Source organism: Eptatretus burgeri, chromosome 14, assembly GCF_056783735.1.
Source record: "Eptatretus burgeri isolate ZD-2024b chromosome 14, Ebu_testis_v1, whole genome shotgun sequence".
Taxonomy (NCBI): domain Eukaryota; kingdom Metazoa; phylum Chordata; class Myxini; order Myxiniformes; family Myxinidae; genus Eptatretus; species Eptatretus burgeri.
The window spans coordinates 66,553,180-66,571,969 of record NC_140974.1 but is presented as its reverse complement, the minus strand read 5'-3'; the positions used below and the strand labels follow the sequence as shown (position 1 = coordinate 66,571,969).

Genomic DNA, 18,790 nt, shown 5'->3' with positions numbered 1-18,790 from the left:
ATTTCTGTATTTCACACCTCCACGGATTTCCTCCATGGGGATCATCCTGCCATGATTCCATCCACTTGGCCAGAGAGCAGTGTTTTCCAAAGGGTGTTGATGAAAATTATTTCCACGAGTAGATTACCCGCCCCATGGATAGGTGGTGGTGGTGGTGGTGGTGGTGGTCTGTTCTGTGGTTGGCACGTGATAGCGGTGGACCAATCATGTTCGGTGATGTACCCCAGGCTACACAGCTCATACTCTTTGGCCTCTGCTTCACTTTTTAAACCCCCCTAATTTTTTCTCATTCGCTCGTGATCTCTATCGAGTGTAGCCTGTGGCTGCTGGTTTCATCTGGTTGGGACGCGGCTATGCCGCTGATGCAGTGCCCCCCTTAACAGTACACTGGTACTCATTTTGCCTACCTCGGAAGGATGACAGGCTGAGTCAACCTCCTGGGGTATTAATTCAGTGGCCCAACGGGGCTTGAACTCGGGACCCTCGGATCCCAAGCCGCCACCTTAACCACTGCGCCAACACCAGGCTTCATTCGCTCGTGATAGCAAGCTCGAAAGTATGGCGATCCAGAGTCATGAATACCAAGTACAATGTAGCTGTTTCATGAACAGGAGATGAACACTGAGCTCCATTATAGTACAGATAAGAAATGATACAATGACACCATCATTCAGCTGAGTAAAGTGAGAAGTATGTTTATTCGGCTTTGTAGAAGCGACGTTAACGCTCAATGAAGCAAATGAGATTCGGTTGAAAGTAAACATTGAGGCTGGAGTAATCGGGTCAGGCCAACGTGAGACGTACGCATGCATCAACAAGGTCTGAGGCTAGTAGAGAAGATCATGGCATTCTTCTTTTTATGCAGGGACATGGCTGTGGGTAGCATCATTGAGTGGAGTGCAGCTGTACTGCTGATGCAGTGCCCTCTGTAGGTTAGAGCACGAACTTGTAATTTGGTTCAGGTGCCGGTGATGGCTCACACAACACCGTGGGATCTTTAACGTCCACCAACTGATGCCGGCAGACGGGATTCCCGTTCAACGCACACCCGGGGGTGTGATCAATTGCCATGATTGAAGCTGGAATCGTTATAGGGGGTATCTCTAGTATTTCCACAAATTACGTGCAAATATTTCGCTTCAAAAAAATAAACAAATCAAGTGATCCGAACAAAAACACACCTGTGTTCGACATGTTTAACACTTCCCACCTCTCTGATAAATTGCAGACGTCAAAACGTGAATATAAAATACAATAATTAGCTAAAAGCAAATTCCGGTAACCGTCACATGAGCATATATTTGCAAATTATTTAGTCAAAGTGCAAGTCTCGTTTGAGTATAATAAAGAAAAGGTACAAGTCAAATCAACTGTTAAAAACAATCATCCTTCGATTCTCCTCTCAAATTTCCTTTTCGAACCCATTTTTCTCTCCACTTGGTTCCACAAAAAAGACACACGAATCATTTGGATCCATTGGTTCATCGGTGATCATGTTTTCCTCCTCGGGTGTTTCCGCATCACTTGACAAGCAGTTTCGGATACTTTTCTTGAAGTTCCTTCTGATAAGACAAAGAATGAGAATTTTTTTTTTAAAAGTATCGATTTCCACTTGTTATCAAACTCTAATAATTGGCTTCATCATATCTGCACTCTCAATCCAATTACAATGCAAATGAAAAATGAACAACATTGATGACCGGTTGATACGTTTAAAGAATTTCAATCGATACCTCGACAGTTTCACCCACCGTGTCAAAGGGAACGGGTAAAGTTTTTATTCTCATTAGAAAAAGTTAATTTTTTTTTTTTCATCCGAGATCTTTCAACCTCTGGTAACCTCCAACGGAGGTTTTCAGAAGGTTCTGCGAAAGAGACATGAGGTCGAAGAAAAGCCAATTTTTGGTGTCGTTTAAAAAAAAAAAAATAATACAACTGGATATAATCAATTAATCATGATAGAAGAATTAAGAGCTGGTCATGTCGGTGAAGGTTCGCGTCGATCTGCATCAGCGGACACATGGAATCAACAGAATGTTCAGTGAGGTATGCTAATCATCACGGGAAGCAAGAAGCTGTTAGGGTTTCAGGTGTGAACCCCTCGTCAGAGCAAAAGAGCCCATTATATTTAAAATTCCTTTAGATAAAGCCTTTGGAAGACCTTAATAATGATGGTGGCCTGTACTCCTGACCGATATGATCAGGTTAAAAACCTGAAATTATCCCGAATGGATTGCCACTCCATTGCAAGAATGAAGGGGATTGAGGCAGGAATTTGTAACTTACCAACCTTCGTGGAAGACACCTGGGATTTTAAAACCTGCCAATGAGCAATGCTGGCAGACGGGCTGGCAGAAACAGCCTAACGTCCTTCCGAGTTTATAGCCGAGTCGGGATTCAAACCCTGGCGACACAGCTCAGAGGAGAGTGTGATAGCTATCTTACCAGCACTTGTGATTAGTGAGAAAAAAAAACATCCTTACTAATTTTACAATGATAAATTAAAGTGGATATTTTTGGGACGATGCTCGTATTTTGTTCTGAGAACTTTTTTGAACACCCCTCGCATGTTCGAAAGGCAAGACGTACCTGGTAAGGCAAGTCTTTATTTTCAGTATTGCCGATCCAATGCTGAAAACAATGACCATGATGGAAAATAAAAAAATGATCGGCATTAAGACTTCGAGGAGATAAAGAGCATTTTCCGTATCTGTGGGAGAGGATGAAAACAAAACAAAAACAACAAGACGTGAATGGCGATGAAGTATCAAGTGTTATTCTTAATCTTTCATGTGCAGCACATTTCTAAAACTAGGAAATTCCGTGTATGTGTGGATGTATCAAATCATTTGCTGGATGTGCAGCTGTGCCACTGATGCAGTGCCCCCAAGCTTGCATCAGGTGCTTGAATGTTTCTGGTGTTGATTGGTCGGTCTGACTCCATCCAACCAGGACGCAAATATGACGTCGAGTCATTCGGTGATAATTACTGATTATTCGAACAAAACATACAAGTACCTGGGTGCCTTGAGCAGGGAGATTATATTTATTTATTTATTTATACACAGGGTGCTCCAAAAAGACCCGGCCAACTTTGTTTGTTATACTTAGAACTACAAATTATACGATACCCATTGGTTTAGATGATACAGAACCTCAAAAAGTTTTTTGCTCGCCATCAATGCACTTCATTGTGAGCTCTGTTTGTTGTGTAGAAGACATGAAGACGGGACACGAGTTATTGCCATGTTCAGCTCAGCATGTTTGCGACCATCGGTGCGCACGTAGCTGATCCGAGAACGAAGATCCTGTGGGTTTGGTGTTGTAGACATCTTTGACAAACACCCACAGAAAATGAAATAAAATAAAATAAATCAAGGAGGGGGTTATATCTGGTAATCGTGGGGGCTCGGTGGTTGGTCTTTCTCAGCCAATCCAGTGACCTGGATTTTTTTTTAAATTCAGGATGACTTGAATGATTCAGGCCCAATGAGGGGGAGCGCCGTCCTGTTGAAAAATAATATCGGGTTGCAGGTCTTCAATTTGTGGGAAGGTGAATCCGTCCAACATGTTCATGTAAATTGTTGAGGTCACTGTTGCCTCCACAGAAAAAAAAGACCCACCGAGCAGTCATGGAGAAGGCCACAACACACATTGACCTGTGGACTGTCACGTATGTGTTCAATGACCATCCATCCATTGGGACCAACTCTGTACATGGTGTCAGTGCTGTCAACGCAGTCTCCTCGGCTATTGGGCACAATCCTGGACAGATTTTTTTTTTTTTTTTTTTTTTTTTTTGTATACCTTGGTCGAGGCTCGTATGAGAGCTAACACACAACTCACAGCAAGGAGGCATGAGACAAGAGGGGCGGGAGTGGAAGGGACAAAACAGTGGGGAACAGACACAGGTGAACTGTGGAAGGGAGAGGGATGGGGATGGGACGGGGAACATGGCGAGGGGAAGATGGACATTAAAGGGACTTTCAGGAAGGAAAGCAGGAGAATTGAAGGAAGTGGGCTTGGGTGGATTATCGGGGGTAGAAAAGATCGAGGATTTGGATGGGGGAAGATAAGAGGTGGTGGTGAACAGCTGTTTTGAAAGCCTGGAGGGAAGAATGGGAAAGAATAGAGTGAGGAAGTTTATTCCAAAGGCGGGAAAAAAGAGGAATGAAAGAGTGAAGATGAGCAGTGATTCGTGATTTTGGTAGTTTTACCAGAAGGGGGTTGTTGGCGGACCTTGAGCGCCCTGTGGAAATGTGGTTGGGACAAATCGCAGAGAGAGCAGGGGGGCAAGGCTGGAGAGGAGTCGGTAGAAGACAGAAAGACCACCGACCAACCTGCGGTGATTGAGTGAGAGGCCCAAAGACTCAGCTTCATTGCGGGAGATGCCAATGATCTTAAAAGCCCTGGTTTCGACAGCGTGAAGTCGAGAAAGGTGGGAGGCAGGAGCACCAGCCCAGAGGGGAGAGCAGTACTCCATCAGGCTACGGACAAAAGCTTTGTAAGTGGTCAGGAGCTCAAGAGGGCCGAGGAAGGACTTTGCACGACGGAGGATTCCCAGTCGGCGACTGGCTTTTGAGGCAAGGTTGGAAATGTGACTTTCCCAGGAAAGGTCATGGCAGATAGTGAGACCCAGAAGCTTGAAAGAAAAGACTTCTTCCAGAGGATTGTTGAGAAAGTGGATGGGGGGTTTTGTAAACGGTCCTTTCGAAGAGACATAGTGAGAGTGTGAGATTTGTCTGGATTGAAAGACATGTTCCACGTGTTGGACCAGTTTGTGATTTTATCCAGATCTGCAGTGAGCGAAGAAGCTGCTGCTTGCCGGGCTGAGGGATGACAGATGGTACGGCAGAGGGTTGAGTCATCGGCAAAGAGAAATAGAGGATTTTCCAGAGAGTCCGAGAGATCATTGATGAAAACCAGAAAAAGAACAGGGCCCAGAACGCTACCTTGAGGAACTCCAGCCTGCACAGGAAGAGGGGATGAAAGAACTCCATTTAGGGCCACACGTTGACTGCGACAGGAGAGGAAGTCTGCGAGCCATGAGTGGAGATGGCCTTGAATACCATGGGCAGAGAGTTTGGTGAGTAGGGCAGGGTGCCAGACTGTGTCAAAAGCACGTGATATGTCCAGGGATACGGCTCGGATTTCCTGTCTGGCATTGAGGACCTCCATCCATTGATGGGAGAGCAGTAGCAGCATATCTAGGGTAGAGTGACCTGGTCTGAAACCAAATTGATGATTGGAAATCAAGCCACTCCGACAACCTGCGGAGTGGCTTGACAAGTGGAGATCGCCACTCCGACACAGTATACCAGCAAGCTGGCACTCATTTTGCCGACCTCGGAAGGATGACAGGCAGTCAACCCCACCTGGTATTAATTCAACAGCCGAGTGGAGTTTGAATTCAGGATCCTCGAATCCCAAGCCCACCACCCGAACCATTAAGACAACACCGTAGTCCCAATTCTCTGGATGCGTGTCAAATTGATTTTCTGGGAATTTGTTGAAACGATTCATGCAGTCGTTCAACGTCTGCTGCACTTGCGCTTGGTCGACCGGTACTTTTCCGTTTCTCACAACTTCCAGTCCTCCTTAAAACTCTTGTACCACTCTCCGTTACTCGACTGTGATGGCAGATTCCTTCCATACGTTGTACGGAAATTACACTGAACTTGCATATCGATCTCGTCTTGATGAACCATTCGATGCACTGAGCTTTCTCCTATGGAGTCGCCATTTTATTTTACATTAAACCACCAGACCTGAAAATAAAGGAAAACTTCATCAGCTTCTGTATCGTATAAACCAAAGGGTATCATTGTATCATTTGTAGTAATAAATATATTAACAACCAAAGTTGTCTAGGTCTTTATGGAACATGCTGGAAATACCATGCACTCTGATGATGGAGCACTGACTGGAGGTTCAGGGAGGAAAAGCCATAATCAACCTGCAGTAGGTTGAACGAACAAGGCAGGAAAAAAAAAATGGCCATTAAACGGAAACCAAAGTTAATTTTTCAACTTTACTTCCTTATTTGCAAAACACACCATTAAAGAGCAAAAGAAACTTTCATGAATTGCAATTTCCCATGCCCACAGGGTTTGTCTGTGCTCTATTTTCCAAATGCTGAGGGCCAAATGAAGAACAAATATGTACTTTTAAAAGTTTTTTTTTTTTTTGTACGACTGCCGGGATCGGAATCAAACCCACCGATCTCCCAGACTCGGTCGGGGTTGCTTTCTGCAATTGTACTTACACGTACAGGTTACGGATGTTTTTTGGTTATTTTTTTTTTTCCATTTCCATTGAATGATGTACAGCAAAAAAGAAAGTAGCAATCCTATCGGCTGCTGCAGTTTTTGAAATGTGACTTTTTCACTTTAGTCAATGGTAATTTGAGCATCGTCTGTGCAGCTCATCCCCCACCCTCCTCCCCAAATTCTCTATTAGCGAGTCAAACTTTTACCATCAGTTCATGATGATAACAAAGCCACAAATATCTCGCTCGTACCCATTTTCACATTCTAGAAGTTTAGAGTAAAGGAATAAATGGTTATACATTTGGTTATATAGTGACGCCGGTGAGTTACATACGTTTATTCCCTTCCTTGATGTTCACTTGCACATCATGGCAAGAGGTCGATCCGGAGTTTAGTACGCAGCAGTAAAACACCCCCGAGTCTTGCTTTGTCACCGAGGAGATGACCAGAGAAGCATTTCCAGGAAAGGCATCACCAGGACAAGACAGTCGACCGGAAAAGTGATTGTCCACGACTTCCTTAGGTGTTTCAGGACACACAAATATCTACAAAGCAAACGGATCAGAAAGACGAGCATGATGGTGGGGAAAAGGAGCAGAAATGCTGAAACATGTTTTTTAAGAGTGTAAATACGTTTCATGAAAAACGAAATCTTTGAGCAAAGGGACACGGAAGTGGGGACAAACCTCTCTACGTTGTTCTCCTTCGGGTTTCCAGCTCCAAACTATGAAGGGAGTTCCTGGTTTCGGTGACAAGGTGCAATTGATTGTGACACTCTTTCCTTCAGCCACAGCCAAGTTATCGATGCCTCGTGTCACAGCAGGGCCATATGAAATCACCACTGTGCGAACGCAAACAAAACAGTGTCGATTCAGTACGGTTGGATTCAAAGTTGCAAACCAATTCTACACATCATCAGGTGTTTCTTGGAAAGGTTGCATGTTTATTTATCCCCCCCCAACCCCAAGTGATGTAAGCAATTAATTTATATATAAAAAAGGGGCTGAGTTTCTCCGTCCGTGACGCTTTATTCCAGAGAGTTTCTCCCGTCATAGAATAATACAAATGGTACCGGTGAAAGCTAATAATCAATTTACTTGGAACAAAAAATTTTGTTTCTAAAAATTGTCTCTTTTTTTTGAAAGCCCGTGTTTCCAGGATTGAGAAAGAAGAAGCGGAACCTCGAGCTTTAATGTCGGGTTCAAACAGTGACATTTATTATTCTCTGGGCGGCAGGAACCCCTTCCAAGGAGACAGGAAGAGCACACAAAAGGAAATACAGCGATACTTCTCAAAGCAATAGGAAAATATCTTGTTCCATGGAGGGGAAGGATCCATTGCTAGATTGTGGTAAGAATAGCATGGACAATGTGACTAAGTAGCTTAAATTACTCGTGGAAAAGGGAAAATCTCAGCATGAAAGTGCAGAACTCCGCTCTCTGATAGCAGGAAGAAGTAGACAGAAGTGGCTGCTTCATGTGCATCACGTGGTAGTGCATCTCACTGTTGTAGTGTGGTTCAACTCGCCGACAATGCATTCTTCAACCCCTGTTGCATCAAGCCGCCGAATCCTCTCCCACCAGTGATCTTTGCCTGCAGCCGTTCTCTCATTGGACACATCTTGATGCATGTGCAAGCCCACCTGACTTTGCCATATTATTTAAATTCCTACCTGGTTGTGCAAGTGAAAGTGTGTGTGGTACCCAAGAGGAGATGGTGCATTCCTTGTGGATTTATATCATTTATTTGTGGAATAAATTATTTATTTTGCAAGGAATGGTGTACCTCGTGCATCCATTATGTCACTCAAAGGAGTGGATCAATTTAGGGTCCTTGGAGAATTACTACAAAACCGGCACTCCTCCGAGGCAAGAGCAACCAACATATAATGATCCCAAGACAGTTATTGGTTCACGAGCGCCAGCGAGAGTGACCACTATATTCGTTATGTCTGTGTGTTTGTCTGTCTGTCTGTCCAGAGCATAACTCCGTGGACTTTGATCCGATCTTGATGAAACTTGGTTATGCGTTCGATATCAATGTCTAGTTGTGTTTTCCTGGATGAGGGCGTGGCTACGCCCATTGTGGGCGGAGCCACGCCCCAAAAATAGCCATTTTTAGGGGGTAGTCGGATTAAAAATCTATCTTCTCCTCGGGAATTGACTGAATGGAATGGGTTCTTCGGTATTTTTAACAGCAAAATGAATTATCTAAAACTTGTCGTCACAAGGTCAAAAACTTAGAAAATTGCGAATTTTGACATAAAAATCGTACGACCGGCCAAACTTTGAGAGCTCGGAAGACAATGTTTTTTTATGCAAAATCTTGAGGTCATTCCCCACCTAAAGTCTTGAAACCATTTTGCTCTATCTCGAACACCTTTCCCATGGCGCCCCCTTCAAGTTTGTTTTTACGCTGATTTCATCAAAGTATGAATATAATCTGAGGAGTGTGGAATGCCATATAGCCTATATGATGTTCTTTTGTTCCTGGAATGTTCCAGAGGAAGTTTTACACCAAAGGTCATAATCCTTGACCTTTGACCTTTAAAGGCCACAAAAGTCAAATTTTCAAAGTTGTGGGAATCGAACCGGGTTTTCGACCTTCTTTGACGAACTAACTCCAATAAGCTATAGCACGTATCGTGTTTCCTTATTGTAATGTCCACAACATTGTTTTGTGACCTTTAAATGTTATGCAAAGGTCAAATTTTGAAAGTTGTTGAACGAAACCGGGTTTTCGACATTTTGCAGCGAATAACCTGTCACTCGTACCACATCATGTTGATCATTTTTATAACTTGGTCAAACATTATCACATTGTCTCATCCTCGACTTCTGAAACGATCAATATCGTCAAATACCGCTCGTGAACCATCGTCGTCTTCAGGCTTGTCTCGTTCGTATTTGTTTAGTTAGCCCTATGTCTAGTGGGTAAATGGGACAAGATGCGTTGCGTCAGGCTTTTAGTTTGGTCTTCAATCCTTTATTCTTATTATATTCTGTTCATTTTATTTCACACACAAACTCCGCCATGCATGCACACCAGACCGGAGACGCTAACCGAGGAGCGTCATGAGAAATATCACTGTAGATCATTTGCTCTAACTCATTTGAATATCACAGTCGGCAAAAATAAATAAATAAATCAGGGTGCAATTGACTGAAAATCGTTTCACTCGCCGATGATGCATTCTCCAACCAACGGCATCAAGCCGCCGAGTGCTGAAATGTTTTTAAGTCATTTTTTTAACGAGTACAACGAGAAATGTTTTTAAGAAATGTTTTTTTGATGCTGAAATGTTTTTTTTAAACGAGAGATCAAGACATCTCCTGCTTTCACTTTCTAAATCGATGTCAAAGCACAAATAGAGCATTCGATAATGCAAGATTACAGATCTACTCGCAATCATTTTCCTTCGGTCTCACAGCCACACCACATCCTATAATCCTTAAATATCTCACCCAGAGCCACCACGAAGAATGACCGCTCCACGTGGCATTTCATGTTTCTTCTTCCAATGTCGCCTGAAAACGGTAATATTTAAATATGAAAAAAAAACCAAACAAGAATAACTGAAAATTTGGGAATAAATAATTAAATAACAATAATTTTTAAAATAATGGAGAATTTTCTTCAAAAAAGCGGGACACCATGGACACCAAGACGAAACGGTGAGCATTTAATGAGGCTTCCCTCCGGCAATCATCATGACAGATCAGAAAATCTTCAAAGCGTTATTGTTTTGCTACAACTGTAGAAAAGATATAACAACGTATTAAAATTAACAAAACTAGATGTTGTGCAATTATCGTTGCAGAATGGTTTGCACATGTTTTCGCTCCATAAGGGAACTTTGACGGCGAGAAGAGACAATATACGTATCCCTTTAACCCGCCCGCATCTCCCAGATGAAAGAAGGGAAAACAGGGAAATACAAACGGGCAAATAAAATGAACAAAAGGGTCATTGTGAGGAATGTTTTCTTGAAGACCTCAAAAAAGAAACTATAGATTCTCATTAAGAGCAGGTTCAATTATTATTAATCTGGAATACAAAACAAACTGATGGGAACCTCATGCTCCCAGGCAGAGCCCGCAACCAGCACACATCGTTCCTTTGACGAGCCGTAGCCCTCTATTAAGCTCACCTTTGGACAAACATCATCATCATCATCATCATCATCATCCTCCAAAGCCTGTTGGCAACCGTTCAAATCTATCTCTGGTACACATTTCCATTCTGCACTTTCACTCCGAAAGGGTGGACTAATGGGCACTGCTCAGGGGAAAAGCAAAGCTGAATATCTCAACGCAATCTCTCCATGACCATGCCCACCCTTTCCATCCATAGCAGACGGATATCTAATGCATGGGGAGGTCCCTCTTCCTCGTCAATCTTAACACATCCTTCCGATGAGGAGATTGGGACCATACTCTGTGCAGAGCATTGATGCTGCTTAAGTAGTCTCCTTGGCTATCGGGCACAATCCTGGACGGGTCACCACTCGGACACAGTATACCAGCATGCTGGTACTCATTTTGCCGACCTCGGAAGGATGACGGACCGAGTTAACACCACCTGGTATCAATTCAACAGCTGAACGGGATTTGAACTCAGGACCCGAGGATCCCAAGCCCACCACTCGAACCATTAAGCCACCATCAGGCATATCCTTCTGATGGCAATGACACTAATCCTCGAGAACTGTGAATCTGCTCCACTTTCCTCCCTCTTCTTCAGAACTTTCGCAGATTGTCTCCCGCTTTCATCTTGGAAAGTTACAAACACTGCACCCATAAAGGATTTTCACCCCCATTCACAAGAAGGGTTTAAAATCTGATCCACTCGACAGAATGATCAGTCTTTCTACCAAGCATAAGCAAAGAGATGCAATCCATCATCGTCGAAGACCTCAGACATCACCTGTTCTCAACTTCTCATTCGCGGATGATCAGTTTGGCTTCTGCACCACTTATTCTACTCTGAACATTTTGCTTTTTCTAACTCGATAATGGATGGCTGCACAAATCAAAATGTGAGATCAAGACATCTCTTGCTTTCACTGCCGTCTGGCACCTAGCCTCACTTTCCAAGTTGTGTTACCACACTCGTCGAATGGTTGTAACCAGAAACAAACAGGCTGATGCTTTGGATTTTGACCCCTCACCCTCACCTCCCGCACAACTATCTAACTTGGAGTCCTTGTAGCTCCTAAGCCTTGCAATCTTTCTTTAGCACACCAAACTGCCGAACTGACTTCAAAGGCAGGCCAATGCCAATCAGTATTCTCTGCAAAGTGAAGTCCATTATGAGCTGCTCAGAACTCATTGCACCGTTTAAGGCCTTCATCCAAAGTATGATGGAGTTTGGGTCTCTAATCTCAGCTGATGCAGCTGCTTTCCATCTCACTCTCTTGGTGGCAGAGTCCAAGGCTATCAGTGTTATTGGCATATCAGGGCAGGATACTGATCCCCTGCTCTCTCATTCCTCCATCCTCCCCCAACTCGCACATGTTCTTCCGGCATCCCACACCTGGCTACCCTCCCAAATCTGACCTACCCAACAACAATTCTCCTGTACCCATACTTGCTCTTCAACTCAGCCCCCATCTCCCACACTCCATACTTTTCTTCTGCCAGTCATCCAACTATTAATTTAAATTGGTCACGAGCTTTACACCAGCGCCAAGAGCAGTCAAGCTTTACATGAGAGGTCAACGATTGAGCGTATCCTTGCTCTTCAGGTCCTCACCGAACGCAGACAAGAGTTTCGGCAGGGGCTGCTTGCAGCCTATGTTGATCTCTGTAAAGCGTTTGATTCAGTGAATCGGAATGCCCTCTGGAGGATTCTTGGTCTTCGTGGGGTGCCACCAAAACTGATCGATCTGATGTCTGAACTGTACTCTGGTACTGAGAGTGCTGTGAGATGTGGTGGTGCCATCTCTGACTTATTTCCAGTTGTTACTGGAGTTCGTCAGGGGTGTGTACTGGCCCCCACACTTTTCAGCGCTTGTATGGACTGGATTCTGGGGAGGATGTCTGAGAGATCAAGCGGCTGTGCAGCGTTTTGGAATGTCAAGATCCCTGACCTTGATTTCGCAGATGATGCCATCAACTTTGTGGAGACCCTAGATATCTATCCCTCGAGGTGCTGAATGAAGAGTTGGAGCCGCTTGGATTATGGGTTTCCTGGGTCAAAACTAAGATCCAGGCTTTCAATGACATCTTGGATACTGCTATCGTGTCTGTATCAGTTTGTGGTGAGGATGTTGAGGTCACTGAGAAATTCACTCCCCTTCGCAGTGATATTCCTGTCTCTGCTGGTTGTGAGCCAGAGGTCAAGAGTCGTCTGGGTTGGGCCTGTGGAGTCATGGATTCACTGGATCATGGGGGGGGGGGGTGGGTGCTGCCGGTACCTGTGCAGGACGACGGAAGTCAGAGTCTTCAGGTCCTTGGTGCTTCCAGTCTTGCTCTATGGATGTGAGACTTGTACTCTGACCAGGGATCTGAGGTGGAGACTTAATTCCTTTGGTACCAGGTCACTTCGGAGAATCCTTGGCTATCGCTGGTCAGACTTTGTGCCCAATGAGCGGTTGCTGAGAGAGACTGAAATTGAATTTGTTACCTGCATAGTTCGTGAGCGTCAGCTGCGGCTGCATGGACATGTGGCTCGTTTTGCTGATGCTGATCCTGCTCACCAGATTCTCTCAGTGAGGGAGCCTCGTGAGTGGAGGAGGCCAATGGGCTGACCACGTGCCTCGTGGTTGCAGCAATTTGATTGGAATCTCAAGGAGATGGAGACGGGCCAGGCACCTGCCTGGGGGATGGCCAGACGGAAGGTCCTAGAGTACACAGCAGAAAGCGGATGCAGCGACGCGCTGCTCCGGCATAACTGACCTGATTTGACACCAATACAATTTTTTATTGCTGACCCTCGGCATCAAAAAGCTACATATAATCGAACAAACTGTTTCTAATGGAGCACCTCACCACCATTTGAGCACTTAAATTGCATCAGATGTGGCAATAAATGCGAATTGTTGCTTCCAGATTCCCGGCTCGATCACAAGACACCATTTGCATTTTTGCAGTTTGCACCCTTGCCACGTTTTGAATCCTGCGTGAGCACGGGCAAATTGCTCGTCCAAGAAATGTGCAACGTCTGCCTGGTCAGCTTTGATCCTGTCAGTCTGTCTATGTACACTTTCATGTTTGTTCTGTCTGCCGACGCATAGATATCTCTATTTGTGATTGTGATGTACCATACTGTTCCAGAGTGTGGGTTCTGCCAACGCAGTTTCTTGGCAAGGTTATACTGGGTGGTTTTCCATTGCCTTCCCAACAGTAGTTCGGGCAGGAATTTGGTAATTTGTTTATGGTGCCACTGATAGCTCACCAATCGTTCGCAAAGGACACTGTGGGGTCTTTAATGTCCATGAACTAATGCCAGTAGACGTGACTCCCAGTTTAATGTCCATCCGAGGGACTGCGCACCCATTGAGGAATCACCCCGCTTGTGAAACCCTGGGATAACATTTTATAGCTGGATCGAGATTCAAACCCATGTTAGACAGTTTAGAGGCAACTATGCGTACCCCGAGGCCATCGTGCCATTGATTTGAAGTCCTGAAGGCAAGAGCGAGACAGAACAACTTCTGGAAGGTGATTCCAGAGAAGGGATTAGCGATGAATCAAGAAGTTTAGGTGTACAAAAGTTTACATTTTTCTTTTGTCCACTACCTGTAGGTGACATAAAAGAATGCATGAATGATTCGGGTATGTGGGCCATAAGAGTCGCGGGTTCAGCGAACGATGTGCAGAATGAGCACGCGAGGCGAAACTAGGGTCAGTCCAAGAAATGAATAAATAAAATAAACTCTACTAGTTTTGAAAGCAATTTGTTCATAATTGAGATTATGGGTCCAAAAATGAAATGCAACACGATGTTTCAAAAAGTTGTGGATGGATGACGAAACTTGGTGGAGGAGTCGGTTAGGTGACAAGAACGAGCCGATTCGATTTTGGTTCAGATCCGGATCCAGGTCGAGCCTATCGGTGGGATAGAAAATGTAAACCGTTCAGCTCTACCTAGTGCTGCTCTCGTTTTACAAGAGTTATAATGCTTCAAATTTGATAAAACATTTCTCTTGAAGATCACTACATTTTCGGCAAGTCGCGAGTCGGGTAGTGGTAGAAAAAGAATAAAAAGATTGTTTTTGAGATGACAGCTGTGTGATTCATACTGCTATCGTGCATTTCTATAATCCTCAGACGATGGTCTTCCAAAAGGAGAATGATAGATCTTGCCCCCAAGTTTGGTCCCGACATTGAAAAATTCAGCGTCGGGTTCGTACACTACTTCACTACAATGAGTGATTCTGGTTTTATTGGGGGTTTTTTTGGTTTGTTTTTTAATCCAGCGACACGTCTACAAGTCTACAAGAGCTCTGTGTTGCTGTGGTTTCTTGTTGGGGGGTCAATTTTTGAAATGTGCACCCAATGGTCAGACAGCTGCTGGGCCATACTCGCATTGGTTGCTTGACTCCACCCACCATGGCACCCAGCCAAAATTATATGGTTGCCATCTTAGTTTTCTGGTGAGCCCAACACCGTTGGCTTGTAGGTCTCTGTTGGTAATGCACTGTCCGGGTTTGTTGCATCAGACTTCTATTGGCTTTGTTTGGGTCGAGTGTTGATCATGACGAGGGACCTCGAAAAATCTAATCATGTGTCAAATAATAGTCGGATTAATCAAGCTCGTCAGAATGCACGGCAATCAAGCGTGGTGGAGGTCGACACGGACAAGAGGTGTTGAGTTAATCTTTTGATAACTCGATAAATATGTTTCCCAATTGGCCCGTTACTGATTTTTGTCGCAGCTCGTGATCACAGTGCGGTCAATCTCGTTTGTACAAGATTGAGGCTCATGCAAGAGGAAGTAATATCGTCAAGCGGAACAAGGAAGGGAATCGACAAAAGAAAAGGGGGAGGGGGGGGGAAACAGTAACCTGTTCAGGGTTTCGATTAGTTAGGGTCAATGGTGGGGGGGGAGAGGGAAGGGTGAGGTAGAAAATGTGCTGATGCATTCTCTCCAATACCTCGTCAGAGTCCTGGTTGAGGAGCTCGTTTTTAAACCTCGTGCTCAGACTCTCATTGGGTTTTGACCAGTGCGTCGCACCGCCACCGCCTGATATCCGTTGGTTGCAAAAGCAAGGACTGCAGCTCTGGCAAAAGCTCTTAACGGCACAGAATCCTCAACGGCGGCACTTCTTCATGTCCTTTCTGTTGAGTGAAAGGTAGAAAAATAAGGACATGTTAAAGTAGGCCAGAGAATAACTAATAAAGGTACAATGATAATCTAGTCGTGCGTATCACTACTCAGTAGTTTACAGATGCAGTTACAAACGAGAACGGCGCTCAGTAGGGTACTTACCTCCACCAGGCTGAACAGTTTACCTTTTGTACCCCATTGATAGGCTGGATATGCCTGGAGTTGGCTTAATGTTTAGGGTGGGGTGCTTGGGATCCTTGGATCCTGAGTTCAAATCCCCCTCAGCTGTTTAATTAATACCAGGTGGGGTTGACACTGCCTGGCATCCTTCCGAGGTCGGAAAAATGAGTGCCGGCTTGTTGGTATCCTGTGTCGGAGTGACGACCCGTCCAGGATAGTGTCTAATAGCCAAGGAGACTGCTTAGGTAGCACCAATCCTGTGCACAGAGTATGGTCTTAATGGATGGATATATTTACATGGTCCCAATGGATGGATGGATAGGCTGGATCTGGACCTGAACCTGAACCAAAATCTAATCGGCTTGTTCTTGTCACCTACCCAACTCGGCTACCTAGTTTTATCACAAGTCGTCCACAACTTTTTTTAAATATCAAGTTATGTATCGTTTTTTTGGCCACATCTCTCAATGGCGAAGAATCACTTAAAAAATTCCATTAACCGGATTGGGATCTTCAACAAAATCGAAACGATTCGTCCTAGTCACATACCCAACCTGTCCACCACTTTTTGAGAAACCGTGCACGCAGACAGACAAACAAACAAACAAAGGTGAAACAAAACCTCCGTCCACCTTCGGTGATGGAGGTAATAAGATAACTTCAAAATATATTAAGTGTTTAAAAGTTATCTAGTCAGCTATTTTACAAGAGGGGATAGTTGTGCGGTGATTTGAGTGTCCGCTCTGAGTCGGGGAGATCAGTGGTTGAAACCCCGGCAGAGTCAAAGTAAAGACTTTAATTATGGTACGCGCCGTTTCATTGCTGGACGCTCCGCATTTAAAGGATAAGCATGGACAAACAACCACACGGAGGAGGAGATTCCTTCTTGATTGCCCGCTGAGTGCACAGAGAAAGAGATTTCATAAAAAGATGACGTCGCTGAGACCCAGAGTGCTCTGGGAAGTGTCATCACTTCCCCAAATGTCACCGGCTGTGTCTGTGTCGAAGTTACAATTTGTTCAGGATGCGAAAAACTGGCCGACTCTCTGCGGATGGTTAACATCCACCAATCCCAGCAGATGGGATGCACAATTTAACATCCATCCAAGGTAGTGCAAACACACTGATGCTTCGCAATGCCTGCAAGACACCGGGGTATCAGCTTACTGTTTGGTGAGAATTTGAACACAGGATGTAATCATCCAGACAGCTCACAGGTGATTGTGCATACCTCCAATATATCCTGCAGCCATGTTCTCAAAGGGACTCGTTCTCAAAGCGAGTCATGAGCATTATAATCAAGTTGCCAGAGTACCCGCCCTTCTGGCGGTCTTGTTCCAAGCATGAAACGCGTCCTTTTTGGCGCATAGCTTTATTTGGGCGGTGTATAGGTGACTTGCAGCTCTGCATCGGCAAAAGATATCCCGGGTTATGTGCATGAAGCAAAAGCACCTCACTGCACTGGAAAACGTGAGGACAGGAATACTGTGCTGTGAATGGTGGACACTTGTAATACCCTCGTGAAGCCCCACCTTGTAATACCCACCCCACCGGGAGGTGGCACGACATGACACATTTACATAGAGAATTTGCGTCCCTCCCTCACCCCTCCCTCCCTCGCCCCTCCCTCCCCACCCAGCGCCAAGACAAAAACACCGCTATACATTAATTGGGGGTCATGCTGATCCTATGTAGCAAGTCTGGATGTAAATCAGCCCACAACTGTAGGAAGAGTAGCACGACACACACGGCACACACAAGACACACACACGGCACACACACAGCACACACACGGCACCCACAAGACACACACACAGCACACACACGGCACCCACAAGACACACACACAGCACACACACGGCACCCACAAGACACACACACCGGTCCATGAATTATATTAAGGATAAATATCCCAAAGTTAAACTTATCACAACAAAGTACAGGTAATGATAGTTACATCCAGCCACCAGCCACCCCCCCTCACACGGTCAATTAACACCTGTACCTGATGTTGCGCTTAGACTTGGGAAGCTTCTCGTAGAGATGGCGTCGCTCTTGTTTTCCAAACAATTTCATTGGGCCTTCCGTCTTGTAAACCCTACAGTCGTTCTTTGGCAACTCCAGTTCCCTCTCCAATTCTTTAGTGAATAACTCTTGATGTGGACAATGGGCTGAGAGTCCAAAACAAACGACCTGCAGGAGACAAATGGAATCAGGTGGGGGGGGGGGTGATGGGCCATTTGGCCCATCACATCTGCATGACAACACCACGTTGATTCATTTCAACAGTTTATAAACTTAAATACGGAATTTAGTGTCTGATTGTCTGTCTGTCTGTCTGGCCGTGATACATTCGGTCGTTATTTATCCAATCTCAACCAAACTTGACAGGACTAAAGGTCACACGATGGAGGTTTCAGTGACTTCACTTGCCCCCTTCCCCAAAGGCCAAGGGGGTTTTCCGCCACGGGTGAAATCCTTAAGGTGTATATCCATGTTAAGCTATAATCACATTTTTCTGAGCCTTTAAATCTGATTTCATATTTGACGATCAGAACTCGCACGTCCTCAATAACGATGTCAAAATGTCGAGTGAAATCGGAAATTTGAGGGGGTTGGGGGAAAGGATTTTTCTAACCCAATATATTAAAATAATAAGTTCGAGGGGGGGGGAGGGGTCAATGTTTCTTTTTAAAAACTTCCATAAAAATATGAAAAATTATTTTCTTCATTAAAATTTTTGCTTTCAATTTTTAATTATTCAATTTTATTATCATTATTATTTTTTTCATCATTAGCATTAGCACAGAGTTTGTGTCGGCCGCACGCTTCAATCCATCCACTAGTGGGGCAACTCACCATAACAATTGTGCATTTTGTGAGGAAAGCACCAAATTTGGCACACAAGTCGCCCGACATATTTTGAACAGATTTGGATATTGTGCCATCTCAAAATTTTTGATGGCAGTGGAAAATGGCTGCCACAGCCATCAGCGGCTGAATTTGATATTCTCCGTGATATTCAGTTTCTGGTTACAATCCAATGCAACAGCTTAACCGGCACAACC

The 18,790-nt window shown here is 44.6% G+C and overlaps 1 protein-coding gene across 4 annotated transcripts in view; it reads right to left on the bottom strand.

Moving 5' to 3' along the window:
- Window positions 1-679: 679 nt before the first annotated feature.
- Window positions 680-18,790, bottom strand: part of LOC147013500 (polymeric immunoglobulin receptor-like) — a 22,280-nt gene continuing 4,169 nt past the window's right edge. For 2 of the 4 annotated variants that reach the window (XM_085855336.1, XM_085855337.1), the window contains exons 2-9: window positions 17,728-17,915; window positions 15,370-15,553; window positions 13,867-14,011; window positions 9,734-9,796; window positions 6,956-7,110; window positions 6,604-6,814; window positions 2,590-2,710; window positions 680-1,562 (exon numbers count right to left, since the gene is read on the bottom strand). In XM_085855336.1, coding sequence (XP_085711462.1) covers window positions 1,403-1,562; window positions 2,590-2,710; window positions 6,604-6,814; window positions 6,956-7,110; window positions 9,734-9,796; window positions 13,867-13,885 — 729 coding nt within the window. In that variant the 5' untranslated portion in view covers window positions 13,886-14,011; window positions 15,370-15,553; window positions 17,728-17,915 and the 3' untranslated portion in view covers window positions 680-1,402. The remainder of the gene's footprint in view (window positions 1,563-2,589; window positions 2,711-6,603; window positions 6,815-6,955; window positions 7,111-9,733; window positions 9,797-13,866; window positions 14,012-15,369; window positions 15,554-17,727; window positions 17,916-18,790) is intronic. The other 2 variants (XM_085855338.1, XM_085855339.1) reach the window with 2 other exon arrangements.